The 13928-nt window shown below is 45.7% G+C and overlaps 1 protein-coding gene across 3 annotated transcripts in view; it reads right to left on the minus strand.

Moving 5' to 3' along the window:
- Positions 1-1035: 1035 nt before the first annotated feature.
- LOC134340002 (NACHT, LRR and PYD domains-containing protein 3-like) overlaps positions 1036-13928 on the minus strand; it is a 44877-nt gene continuing 31984 nt past the window's right edge. For 2 of the 3 annotated variants that reach the window (XM_063036866.1, XM_063036865.1), the window contains exons 8-12: positions 5157-6849; positions 3624-3788; positions 3299-3469; positions 2977-3144; positions 1037-2814 (exon numbers count right to left, since the gene is read on the minus strand). In XM_063036866.1, the coding sequence (XP_062892936.1) occupies positions 2727-2814; positions 2977-3144; positions 3299-3469; positions 3624-3788; positions 5157-6849 (2285 nt within the window). In that variant the 3' untranslated portion in view covers positions 1037-2726. Of the gene's footprint in view, positions 2815-2976; positions 3145-3298; positions 3470-3623; positions 3789-5156; positions 6850-13928 lie in introns of all 3 variants that reach the window. The other variant, XM_063036864.1, reaches the window with a different exon arrangement.

Consider the following 13928-nt stretch of genomic DNA (forward strand, 5'->3'; position numbering starts at 1 on the left):
GAGTGCCGGGGTTTGGGGGCAGAGTTGAGTGTAGTTGCTGTTACTAAGAGAAGGTGCTTGGGATGCTGAAAGGTCTGAAGGTGAATAAGTCACCTGGAACATCGCAGATTTCGGAAAAAGTGGATAAAGAGATTGTGGAGGCATTGGTATTCCGTTGGGAATCACTGGGATCTGGAATGATTCCTGAGGACTGGGAAATTGCAGATGTCACTCTACGCCTTCAGAGGGAGGGGGGCAAAATAGGAAATTCGCAGCCAGTTAGTCTGACTTCCTGTTTCGGAGATTGTTGGAGGATGAGGTTTCATGATGCATGAGAACATAGACCGAAGTCTGCATGCTTTCCCTAATGAGAAATTTTGCCACGCAAATATGTTGCTTTTTTTTTGGAGGAAATAACAGCTAGTAACAGACAAATGAGTGTCTGGGGATATTGTTTACTTGGATTTTCAGAAGGCATTTGACAAGCTGATGCACAACCGGAAAAATACTAGCCCAGAGAGCTTTACAAAATTCCAGTGAGGCTGCACCTGGAGTAATACATTTAACTCTGGTGGCCCAATCAGAGGAAGGGTGTCGATACTTTGTCGAAGGTGCAGAAGACGTTAACCAAGATGCTGCCTGGATTAGAGCGCATGTGCGAGAACGAGAGTTTGGACAAACGGGGGTTGTTTTCTCTGGAGCGGAGAATGCTGAGAGTAGATTTGTAAGATTGTAAGAGCCATAGAGATATAAGTGTAGCCTCCTGGTAATCGCTCTGCTCGCTTCAGTCTAGGGGAAGCAGCCTTCGGCCCCGCCAAACTGGGTAATCAAGTTTGCGTGGATGCTGTGTGATGTACCCCACCCCACCAAATAACAGACAGTACACCATATGCGATTAAATGATTACACTCTACAGATCTTACTGGAAATATGTAATTAATGGAGATACAATATAAAAGGAAAGTAAAAGGCGCCAGTTGGAGCTCAATTAACGGGGTCTTCTTTTCACCATTCGATCCCCTCCCACCCTCTCGACCCGCCGTCTGGGACCAGCCACGGTGGTCGACCAGACGCCCCACACGAGTCTGTCCTCGTCTCCTCTCCTCGCCGAAGACTCTGGGCCTTGGACTCCCGCTCGGGGTCCGTTCCGTCGCCCAATTACAGCATCGCTTATCCTCTCACTGCCCCCGTCGCGCCTTCTGCCCCAAAGCCCGCGAAAACAGTAGCTTACAGACACAAAAGAAAGAATAACATCTATCCCAATTGGTTAGCAAATGAATACAATTCTCTTTATCAGTAATTATAACCCAAACAAGCTGCTAGAGAGAGAACAACTGTCTCAGCAGTTAACATCACAGAGGAGCCATTTTATTCTAACATAGCAAAGAACCATTTTTATTAGCCTTAGCAGTAACATAAAAGAAGAATCCCCATACATAAGACAGACAGTATCTTTTCCCCAGCGTTGAAATGCCAAGCAGCAGAGGGCGTATGTACAGGGTGAGATGGGGGCAATTTCAAAGGACATGTGTAGTGCAGGCTGCTTACACAGACAGCGGTGAGTACCTGGACTGTGCTGCCTAGGTTGGCGGTTGAGGCAGAAACATTGGGAAATGTTAAGAGATGTTAAGATAGGCACGTAAATTTAGGATGAGTGGAAGACGATTTACGGAAGGTGTTTTATTTTAACGGGGAGTGGTTTGTGACAAGAATTCCCTGCGGAGAGTGGTGATTGAGAGAGATATATTAGTGAAGTTTACGAGACTATCAGATCGGTAAAGGGATGCTAGAAAAAAGCAGATTATGGGCTGCGCAGTGGGAATAGGTTGGACAGAGTCCGCGCACGGGGCAGCGGACGCGAGGGGAGCGCGCGCGAGTGGTGGGGTTCAAGGAGCGCGCGCGGCTGGTGGGGCGGTAGAGCCCAGGTGGCGGGAAGGAGGAGAGGGCGGGGTTAGCAGGAGTTGGGGGGCCATCCCACCAGACCTCCCTCAGCCTGGACGTGAGACGCTGCTGTGCTAGTGTGAGAGGCTTTGGCCCATTGTCGGTTTGCCCGGGCTGCGGGGGACAGCAGTAACCTCAGGTCACTGATTCGCCTCAAATCGGACTCAAGTTCAACACCACGACTGGAAACTACAGCGGTTTGTTGATTTAATCATGACAAATGTAAATTACACAATTCCTGCTAACGTGCGGGAATAAATGAACTTCTCCCGATTTACTCACAGGCACAAACAATTCATTGACAGACGACAATGAGTGACAGGTTGAATAATTATCAGTCCCGTTTCTCACCATCACTCTGCAATGGGGAGCCGATGATTATAAAATTACACTTCGAGGCAGTGTTCGAGATCGCCACAGATCCAGGGTCACTACCGAGGCATTTGTCAATTTAACACTTTTATATCACCACACAGCGGATTGCACCGTCCTCAGCAAAGGGAGCAAAATAATCCTCTCCATGGATAATTCCACCCCGGAAGACGGGTGGCCCGCGGACTCTTCCTGTCAGTCTATATCCACAGGGTGTCACTTGGGGAACGCTCCGACGCGGACAACCGGCGGAGTCGCTGACACGCAGCGCAATCGTAACTGTGGAAACGCCTCTGACGTCACACAAGAGTCGGCTGGTGACAAGATCCGTTAGTACCGTTGCGAATTAAACCTGGGGGGCGGGCATTAAAGGGCAGGGTGGCTATTAAAGGGAAGGGTGGGAAATCGGCCAAAATGTTCACACATTCAGATTCTCACAGGATCACGGTCAGTCCGGGTCTGGGACCGTCCAGAGACAGCAATTCCTTCTTCCTGGTACGACTGAATCCGTTCCCATCCAGCCTTCAACAGGTGGAAGAATAAAAAGGAAATAAACAGATTACACAAGTGTCAGCAATAGGGTACTGGAGTTATTGTTTTAACAAAACTCACAGATAAATATCACCAGAAACCCCGCAGATCGACTGATATTTTATCACATTGAACATTAACACAAACACTCACTTGATTTGTTTCAGTCTCGGGAGGGACTGTATGAGGCTGCAGAGAGCAGGGACAGATCGGTCTGTGAGCGAGTTTAATCCCAGGTTCAGCACCGTCAGTGATCGTTTTGTACTGAGAGCGGAGACGAGATCCTCGACACCAGAATCTGTGAGACCGACATACCACAGCCTGGAGATGAGAGAGAGTGAGGGTTGAGGACAAGAAAGACAAGAGACGGTAAAAATCACCACTGTTTATTAGTAACACAATTACTGGTCATATTAATGTTCAGTGTCAGACACCCAGTGACTGAAAAGACAATCTCCCACAGTCTGGTACCTACCCCAGTTTCTGTATTTTACTCTTCTGGTTATTCAGAGCCGTGGACACCAGTTTCACTCCTGAATCTCCCAAGTCATTACCACCCAGGTTCAGCTCCGTCAGTGATCGGATTGCACTTAGAGAGGACACGAGATCTTCCACACCAGAATCTGTGAGCCCGACATCCCACAGCCTGGAGAAAAGAGAGAGTTAGGGTGAAGACACGGAGACACATGAGACGGTACAAATTCCCAGTGTTTATCAATAACACAATGACTGATCATATTAATGTAAACTGTCAGACACCCAGTGACTGTAAACACCATCTCCCAGAGTCTGGTACTTACCCCAGTTTCTGTATTTTACACTCCGGGTTCCTCAGAGCCGCAGACACCAATTTCACTCCTGAATCTCCCAGCTTATTCTCCTTCAGCTCCATCAGTGATCGGTTTGTACTGAGAATGGAGACGAGATCCTCGACAACAGAATCTGTGAGACCGACATCGTTCAGTCTGGAGATGACAGAGATTGAGGGTGAGGGACACAGAGAGACAGGAGACGGTGCAAATCCCCAGTGTTTATCAGTAATACAATTACTGATCACATTAATGTTCAGTGTCAAACACCCAGTGACTGTAAACATAGTACTGTATTTTATACTCTGTGTTACTGAGAGCCGCAGACACCAATTTCACTCTTGAATCTCCCAGGTCATTCTCCCCAAGACTAAACACAAACAGACAAATTGATGAACTATTGAAACCGCTTGTCTGAGAGAATTTCATCACTTGGATATTTCAGGAAAAATTAATCCCTTCAGAAAATCACTGATCGGATTTCCCATGTCTGTCAATGTCCCTCAGTGCGCAGCTCCAGGGTAATCACCCAATGTCAGGAACTGAAACTGTCGGCGTGACCCTGTAAACTCTCCATATTCTGTCTCACTCCCCGACGGATACAAAAACTTTCCTGATGTGAGACGGTCAGAGTTGAAAGGTGGGAGAAATTCCCAAGGCGAGGACGAGATGTGGGTGACAAAATATCCATGGGAGATGGCGGAAGACACACCAACCAGAGGAAAGGCGGAAAAGGGTTCCGACAGGAGGAAGGGGGGATGGGGATGAGAAATCCCTACATGAGGCAAGGGGATGGGGAACGGAGATACGGGACAAAGGAAGAGAGATCCCAACAGGAGAAAGGGGGTCGAGGAACGGAGATCTCCACAGCAGGAATGGGAGTAGTGCAGGGAAATCCCGCAGGAGGATAGCAATGCAGAAAGCAGATCCGACAAATAGAAATGATGTGAACATCGATCGCACGGGAAAGGTTTGTCCGAACTGAGGCCCACATTCCGGAGAGGAGATGCCGTCACGGGGATTGGGTATCTGGTCGTAAGCAAAGTCACACGGTGGAGTAATGGAGGAAGTCACACACGGGGAAAGGCAGGAGGAGGACAGTCTCTCTGAGGTATTTCTCTCCCTCTCACTGGGTCAGTGCTCTGACCCTCTCTTGTCCCTCACTGGGAATAGGGTGAGAATATCTGACCCACCGGCTGCAGTCAGTATCGGCCTGGGTGCCAGTAACAGCGAGAAGGGACATTGTCAATGGTCTCGTCACAGGCCGCGAGAAAAACGGCCACTCCTGTGACTTACTACGATTAAATCAATGGTCCTTGCTCACTAATTTGATGAAGTCCCCAAATCCATTTGAGAGGAACCACAGAAGCCTCCCATCCTTGGGGAATTACTGGCCGGTCACCTGGACATTTGTTACAATTCTTCACAACCTGATTTTTTCTCAGTTTTACACAAATCCCTTTCACGTTGAAACAACACGATCGAACAGTTTCACAGATCGCGGTGAGAGATAAATCAAGCTACCTCAAATCTTGGCACTTATGGAGACAGGGTCCCAGCCTCTGGAATCCTTCACCCTGAATATGGCAGCTAGAGAGATCTAGGAGTTTTATTGTATCACAGAGTCCGATGACATGAGACAGGACCGCGCAATCAACCGGGGTCACTGTCATTCCACTGAATGAAAGACTTTCCACAGATTCCAGTGCGGCCTGAGCCAGTCTACGATCCTGAGACTCAAACAGGTAGTACATTGTGTTCAGGAGGCTTTTACCGGCTTCACTCCATCTGTTTCCACTCTGGCGTTTAACTTCTTCCTTCACCCAATCAATCACCCGGCGGGGTGTTTGATGAGGAGACGGACCCAAAAACTCTTCCAGAACCCGAGTTGTCATTGGGGAGGAGAGACCAGCAACAAAACGGAGAAATGCCTCAAATCGCCCGTCTGTCGTGTTGTGGGCTACAGTGAGAAATGTCAGGATATCCCCGGGATCTAGAGTCAGGAATTGTGCGAGTGCAGCTACAAAATCTTGGATGGTGGGGTGTGGGAATGTGTACACCACACCCCAGGCAGAATCCTCTCTTTCCAGAAGCTCCATCAGGAACCCGGACAGGAACTGGGAAGGCTGGAGATTGTACTCGATCAAATCTTCATCTGTAAACACAATCTTCCTCTCAGACACCCCTGCGAAAGCCATCTGACCAACTCCCAATAACACATCAAGAGTGTTCTCAATATCACAGCCGTGATTTTCCAGGATGTTGAAAATATAGTAGAAATATAATTGGGTGACGGTCTTGGGAACTCGCTGAGGGTTCCTTACTCTTTGTGTGAATAAGGGGCCCAGTGCCAGAGCGAGAATGCAGCAGAAGGAGGGGTTGTGGCTCATGGTGTACAGGATCTCGTTCTCCTTCACGTGTTTGAAAACAGCTGCCGCCACCTTCTGATCTTCAAAGTGTCTGTAGAAATATCTCTTCTGTTCATCACCAACAAGTCCCAGGATTTCAGCCCAGACACTGATCTTAGCCTTTTCCAATAACTCTACCGCGGTAGGACGGGTGGTCACCAGCACTGAACACCCTGGGAGCAGCTTGTGCTGGATTAAACTGTACACAATGTCCGACACTTCACACCACGACTCAGGATCTGGGCACTGGTGATTGGGTTCGTCAGCAAAATCGATTTTGTGCTTGAATTCATCCAAACCATCAAGTATAAACAGCAATCCTTCAGGGTTCTTCCAGACCTCTCTCAGGAAATTCCCGAAGTAAGGATACTGATCCAGAATCAATTTTCTGAGGCTTATTCTACAGTTAATGGAGTTTAAATCCCTAAATCTGAAACGGAAGACAAACTGGAATTGTTGGTATATTTTCCCCGTGGCCCAGTCATAAACAATCTTTTGCACCATTGTTGTTTTCCCAATTCCCGGGCCTCCGACCACTGCTGCCGAACTCCCAGATTTGATTTCACTCCGGGAAAAGCTGCTCTGGAACAACTCATCAGTCCCGATTTTTTCCAGCTCTCCGCAGAGATGTTTCTCTCTCCACTCCTCGTTTTCTACCAGTCTCCGGTCTCGAACAGTAGAAATGACTGTGAGCTCAGCGTATCGATCAACCAGCTGGAAACCCTTCACCTTCTCCCTCATCAGGATCGTGTTTACTCTCAGTGTTTCAGTTTGTGTCCGCAGAGTCTCCCTGTGTTTCTGTTGAACATCTTACATGGGAACAGAGAACAAAGTCAAAATGGTAAATGGCTCAATTCACAAAAAACTTTGTAAATGCATTACGATATTCAGAGGTAGAGATTACATGAATTAATTCAATACTTAGCATTCATTCTTCATATTCTGGTACTAATTCCGTGTGAAGGTGAACATTCCCCTGATATCCTATTGCAATTCTGACTTCACTTCTGTGGAAATTTTCCTTTACAACATTTCACTATTCTTAAAGCATTGTTTGCATCATTAGCAAGTGATCTGGTGTGGAAATATGGAGAGCAGGACAGTGTGCATTTTATCAAATTGCTCACCGGGGATTCACAGGTGGCCACTGCATCCTGCATCGAAACAGGAGCAGAATATGCGTAAAATACTCAAGTCGGGCAGCATCTTTATGTTCAATATTCTGCAGTTTTCTCATCCAAAGTTCTTGTATACATCTCTCAAAAATACATCTGCTATTTTATTTAATTGTTTCAGCTTTACTGATGAAGGAGTGCATAATTTCACATCGTCCATGTACAGAAGATGTATGTTTCACTTGATTATTTCTGATTTGAGACACGATCTTCATCCGATTCAATAAATTAGAGAGCGGGCTTCAAGCTGGACAAAACCATAGTGGGCTTAGAGAATCACTATGAAAAATGCATCGGGTTATTTTGATTGTTCTTTTTGTGTTTGTTAATAGACACAGTAAGTATTATACGCCAATGCTTCATCAGATTTTGTAGGACCTTGATAAGTATTATTATCGTATGTTGTATCTTTTCTCAACTCATGCTGGTAAAAGCTGGGTTACGGGCACAGGCAAGCACACTCATTTCTCAATTTCTCGGAACTTCTGGATTATACGAGTGGCGTTTCGTATTATGGCTTTCTGGAGACACACATAAGTATTGCTGGGCCAGACTAATTGTTTAATGCTATTGAGAGGTGCATCTGGGATGATATCAGTTGTAGATATTGCTATTGGAACAATATAAACTCTGTTCAGGTTCCACAGTCTTTTATTTCCTTTTTTAATTCAACACAATTCTGGTGTTTTTCTCTAATTGACTTCTGCATGTTATGTGTGCATGTAAAGGTTCCATCTATTTCGTAAATTGTTCTTGCTTGTTTATCCTGACGTTTTTTTATGGATTGCCCTATCTGCAATAATGGACCGTTCGTATTATACTTTGTAGATTCCTTACTGTAAAACTAAATCGGGCTTGCAGTTATGGGGGCCCTTAAAGTTGGATGCCGCCTTTTTCAGGCATCTCTCCTTGAAGATGTCCTGAACGACGGGGAGATTAGTGTCCACGAAGGGGCTGATGCGTTTACACTTTTCTGCAGCTTATCGTGATCCTGTGCTGCGGTAGCCCCCACCCCCACCCCCACCCTCCCAATACCAGACGAAGTTGCGTCCGGTTAAAATTTTCTCCACAGTACATCTGCAGAAATTTGCTATTTTCTTTGATGACACACAATGTCTCCTCAAACTCCTAATGAAATATAGCCGCTATCTCGCTTTCTTTGTAACGAGATCGATATGTTGGTGCCCAGGATAGATCGTCGGAGATATTGACACCAAGGAACTTGAAACTGCTCACTGCTTATACTTCTGATCCCCCTGTGAGGACAATTGCTTGTTCCCTTGCCTTTCCCCTTCTAAAGTCCACAATCAATTCTTTGGTCTTACTGATGTTGAGTTCAAGATTGTTGTTGCAACTGGCTTATACATCTTGCTCCTCTACGCGTTCTCGTTGCCGTCTAAAATTCGGCCAGCAATAGTATGTCGTCAGTAAATTTATACATGGTATGTCAGCTGTGCCTAGTCATTGATACTGAGAGGGTAGAGTAGTCGGCTAAAGAGAACATTCTTGAAGTGTGCAAGTTTTGAATGTCAGCAAGGTGGAGATGTTATTTGCAAACTATATAGACTGTGGTCTTTCGTTGAGGAAGCTGACGTTCCAGTTGCTGTGGAAGGTATAGGGCCGCAGGTTTTGGAGCTTTTCACCATACTTGTAGGAATGATAGTGTTAAAAAGCAGTCTGACATAAGTATTGGTATTGTCCAGGTGATCCAAGGCCTCACAAAAAGACAATAAAATCACATCCACTGTAGACCTATTGCGGCGATGGTCAAATTGGAGTGGGTCCAGGTCCTTGCTGAGGCAGGAGTGTATTATCGCCATCACCGTAGATGTGAGCGCTACTGGGCTATAGTCATTGAGGGACTATAGTCTATAGACTATAGTCGCCCTGCACTTCTTGGGCACTGGTACGTTTGTTGCGCTTTCGAAGCTGGTGGGAACTTCCAACTGCAGCAATAATAGATCGAAAATGTCTTTGAGCACGCCCGCCAGTTGGTTGGCACAGATTATCAGATGCCTACCCAGTACACCATCGGGGCCTCTGAGCTTGCGATGGTTTAACCTCTTGAAAGACTTTCTGAAGTCAGCCTCCGAGACAGATCACAGTCTCGCTGGGTGCTGCTGAGCCCCTCATCGCTGTCGTTTAATTCTCCCCTTCAAAGTGTGCATAACGGCCGTAGAGCTCATCTGGGAATGAAGCATCCCTGCCATTCAGGTTAGTTTTCCCTTTGTTGGATGTAATGGTCTGCCATTCTTCCCAGACCGGCTTCATCCGATCCCCCCTCTACGTCTATCCGAATTGTTATTTTGCTCCTGAGATCGCCCTCTGCTGCTCATGCTTGGCTTTCTTGTATACTCCTGGATTTCTGGCGTGAATGCCACAGATCTAGACCTCGGCAGAGTACGAATCTCCTGGTTCATACACGACTTTTGATACGATTACATTGGCACACACTCATCTACACGGGTTTTAATCAAACCAGTGACAAATGTGGCGTACTCATCCAAATTCGAGGATGAATCTCTGAATACGGTCTGGCCCATAGACACAAACCAGTCCTGCAACCGCTCCTGTGCTTCCCTTGTCCATCCCTTCTTATACCTCTGTACTGTTGCTGTGGTCTTCCGTCTCTGCCTGTAGTCAGAGTGTAGAAGTCCAGCCGGGCGGTCAGACTTCCAAAAAGTGGACAAGCGGACGTGGGATGGTACAGTTAGCAGTCTTGATGGCAGTATAACTGTGCCCCAGTATCTTGGCTCCTCTGGTTCCACACGTGATGTGTTGGTGTTAACTCTTCAAGACCTTTTCACCCGGCCTGCTTAAAATTCCCAAAGGGGACGACGGTTGATTGTGAGATGTCCCAGGTCGAGTGAGCATGACTGGGGTAAAACAACCACGTTTGAGCACCACAGGGAGTTAAAAATGAAGCATACTCCACCTCCTCTGCCTTTGAAAGACTCCACAGTCCTACCCTGATTGCGAATGTGAAGCCAGCGAGCTGTATCACGGCATCTGGGTTGGCGGGAGATATCTAAGTCTCCATGAAGCAGAAAACACAATGTGACCGAATGTCCCTCTGGGATAGGAATCTTCGATTCTATTTACCAGCGATTGTACGCTCGCTGGATAATAGTCGGTTCTGGAAGTCTGTAGCCTTGTCTCCTAAAAAAAAAACTTTTAATACAACGCGGCGTCCTCTCTTCTGCTGTCTTAAAGGGGAACTGCACATGCGACTCCAGACTGCTGTTCGAGATTCGTCGGCTTTGAGTAGTGATTGATTTTTAATCACCTTAAGACGATGTAAATTGCTGTATTACACATAGCTGTAGCTATGGATTTCAGCTGTTGCCGTCTGAAACCGGAATATGTGACCATTTCCATCGAAGCTGCTCGTTCAAGTGCCGACTTAATGGCGCCCCAGAATCTGCTGAATATTGTGGACTTATCTACTCTAAAGTTGATGTTTATACCTTTCGAAAATAGTTCCACTGTTTTGAATTAATTAATTTCGATTTACTGATGAAGGAGAGTATTAATTAAAGTCATCCATGAATAGGTGTGTCAACATTTCAACGTTTAAATCATTTAGTCTTTTGCTGAATTGGTATCGTATTTTCAACCAATTTAATAAATTAGAGAGTGGTTTTAAAGCTAAGCACGGCCGCAGAGAGCTTCGACAGTCACTCTGAGAAATTCCTCACTTTATTTTAATAACGCTGTTTGATTTTGGTTGTTAATAGATGCAGTGATTAGAGCACACCAATGCTTCATCAGATGTAGGAATTTCACAGAATTTCAAAACCTGCGCATGTTTTAAGAACTTCTGTTAACCATGAGTGTGGGACAGAATCAAATATTTTTGCTAATCAGTATAACAACATGAGAGATTTCTGCTTTTCTCCGGGCTTGATTTAGAATTGCAGGATCTATTATTAGTTGTTCTTTACATCCTCTCATACCCTTATGACATCGTTTCTGCTCTTCTGCAAGTATATTGTAGTTATCCAATGAGTGATGATTAGTTGCGAGATACATGATGTTGCAATTTTATATATCGTTTATAAGCATGTAATAGGACGAGGTTTTGATGGGTCATCTGTGATTTCTCCTTTAGGTAAAAGATATGTTTTACCTTGTTATTATATGTATTTATATTTAGAGTTCTTCTTATTTGTTACGGGCAGAAGGCCAGGGAGTATGGCCGAGGAGTGGGAAAGAAGTAAGTCACTTTTAAACAGAAATGAAGAGAAATTTCTTTCGATTGCGGGTGATGAATGTGTGATTATTTTGCTTGCCTGCAGAGGGTGGTGGTGGAGGGAGTACATTCAGATTGGAGGATTGTGACTAGTGGTGTTCCACAAGGATCTGTTCTGGGGCCTCTACTTTTCGTGATTTTTATTAACGACCTGGATGTGGGGGTAGAAGGGTGGGTTGGCAAGTTTGCAGACGACACTAAGGTTGGTGGTGCTGTAGATAGTGTAGAGGATTGTCGAAGATTGCAGGGGGACATTGATAGAATGCAGAACTGGGCTAAGAAGTACAAAGTAAATGGCAGGATACTTAGTAGTGTGGAGGAGCAGAGGGATCTCGAGGTACATGTCCACAGATCCCTGAAAGCTGCCTCACAGGTGGATAGGCTAGTTAAGAAAGCTTATGGGGTGTTAGCTTTCATAAGTCGAGGGATAGAGTTTAAGAGTCGCGATGTAATGATGCAGCTCTATAAAACTCTGGTTAGGCCACACTTGGAGTACTGTGTCCATTTCTGGTCACCTCAATGAGGTGAAGGAGTGGAAGGATTGGAAAGGGTACAGAGGAGATTTACCAGGATGCTGCCTGGTTTAGAAAGTATGCATTATGATCGGAAATTAAGGGAGCTAGGGCTTTACTCTTTGGAGAGAAGGAGGATGAGAGGACATATGATAGAGGTGTACAAGATAATAAGAGGAATAGATAGAGTGGATAGCCAGCGCCTCTTCCCCAGGGCACCACTGCTCAATACAAGAGGACATGGCTTTAAGGTAAGGGGTGGAATGTTCAAGGGGGATATTAGAGGAAGGTTTTTTACTCAGAGAGTGGTTGGTGCGTGGAATACACTGCCTGGGTCAATGGCGGAGGCAGATACAGTAGTGAAGTTTAAGAGACGACTAGACAGATATATGGAGGAATTTCAGGTGGGGGCTTATATGGGAGGCAGGGTTTAAGAGTCGGCACAACATTGTGGGCCGAAGGGCCTGTACTGTGCTGTACTATTCTATGTTCTATTTTTTTTTTGCCATGGATGGCTGCGGAGGACAAGTCATTGGTCATATTTAAAGCGCAAGTTGATAAGTTCCTTAGTAAGGGCGTCAAATTTACAGGCAGAAGGCAGGACAGTGGCGCTGACAGGAATTGCAGAGCAAATTCGATGAGCCGAATGAACTAATTCTTCTCCTGGGTCTTCTGATGGCCCAACTTTCTGAATCATTGGAGAGGGTGCAGAACAGGTTCACCAAAATGTTACCCGATTCGAGGGCATGGGTTACAAGGAGAGGCTTAAGAAACTTGGTTTGTTTACACCGGAGGCTGGGGAGAGATCTGATAGGGGTGTATAAGATTAAGAGAGGCAGAGTTATAGTCGGGAGCCTGAAATGCCTAACACTAGGGGGCATTTGATTTTGGCGAGGCGGAGCACATTCAAAGAACATGTGGGTAGTTATTTATTTTTTGTTTGGTTGTTCTTGCAAAGAAGTGGGTGCCTGGAATGTACTTCCTGGATGGTCACCGATGCAACGATGACAGGCCTGTTCAAGATAGTCCTAGATATACACAAGAATGGATATGGTCCACAGTAAAAGGCAGATACAAAACTTTTTTTCTTCCTTTCCTGGATATATAAAGAGTATAAGAAAGGAGAGAGTAGATATTCGATACTTGGAAAATGATGTTGGAGATGTAGTAATGGGGGAAAAGGAAATAGCGGATGAACTCAGCAGCCATTATCCGTCGGACTTCACCGTGGAAGGTACCAGCAATATGCTACTATGTCAAAAGCATCCCAGGGCAGAAGTGAGTGCAGTATTCTAAAGAAGGAGGAAGTGTTTTGGAGCTTGAAAGATCTGAGGATAAAAAAGTCACCTGTACTGTAAGATACAGACTATCAGGAACCTGCCTGGGGTGTGCGGGGATTTCTAGTGCGTTTGGGCCAGTGTGAAACTCTCGCAGAACCAACTGCTGGATTAGTGGAAAAATACATTGTAGCATATTCAGGCTGCAACGAGACATTCTCTGAATGGTAACTTGAATCCAGAGATCAGCAAATGGTTTATGGTTGAAACCGAATATCTGATTGTGGACTTCAGAGAGAGTTAGATGAACGAATACGAATGGGTCCTCAGAGGAATCAGAAGTAGAGAGATTTAGCAATTTCAAGTTCCTGGGTGTCAGTATCTCTAAAGATGTTACTTGATCCCAACATAACGACGCAACTATAAAAGAGGCAAGACAGCGGCTAGGTTTACTTCGGAGTGTGAAGTGATTTGGATGGTCACCTAAAACACTCGAAAGCATCTACAGATGTTCAGGAGGAACATTCTGACAGGCTGCATCGCCGTCTGGTATGAGGGACACTGCACAGTATCAAAAGAAGCTACAGAAAATTGCAAAATTAGTCAGCTTTATCATGGATGCTAGCTGCCGTACTGTCAAAGATATCTTGAAGGAGCAGTGCCTCCGAAAGG

Source organism: Mobula hypostoma, chromosome 31 (genome assembly GCF_963921235.1).
Source record: "Mobula hypostoma chromosome 31, sMobHyp1.1, whole genome shotgun sequence".
NCBI classification, from domain to species: domain Eukaryota; kingdom Metazoa; phylum Chordata; class Chondrichthyes; order Myliobatiformes; family Myliobatidae; genus Mobula; species Mobula hypostoma.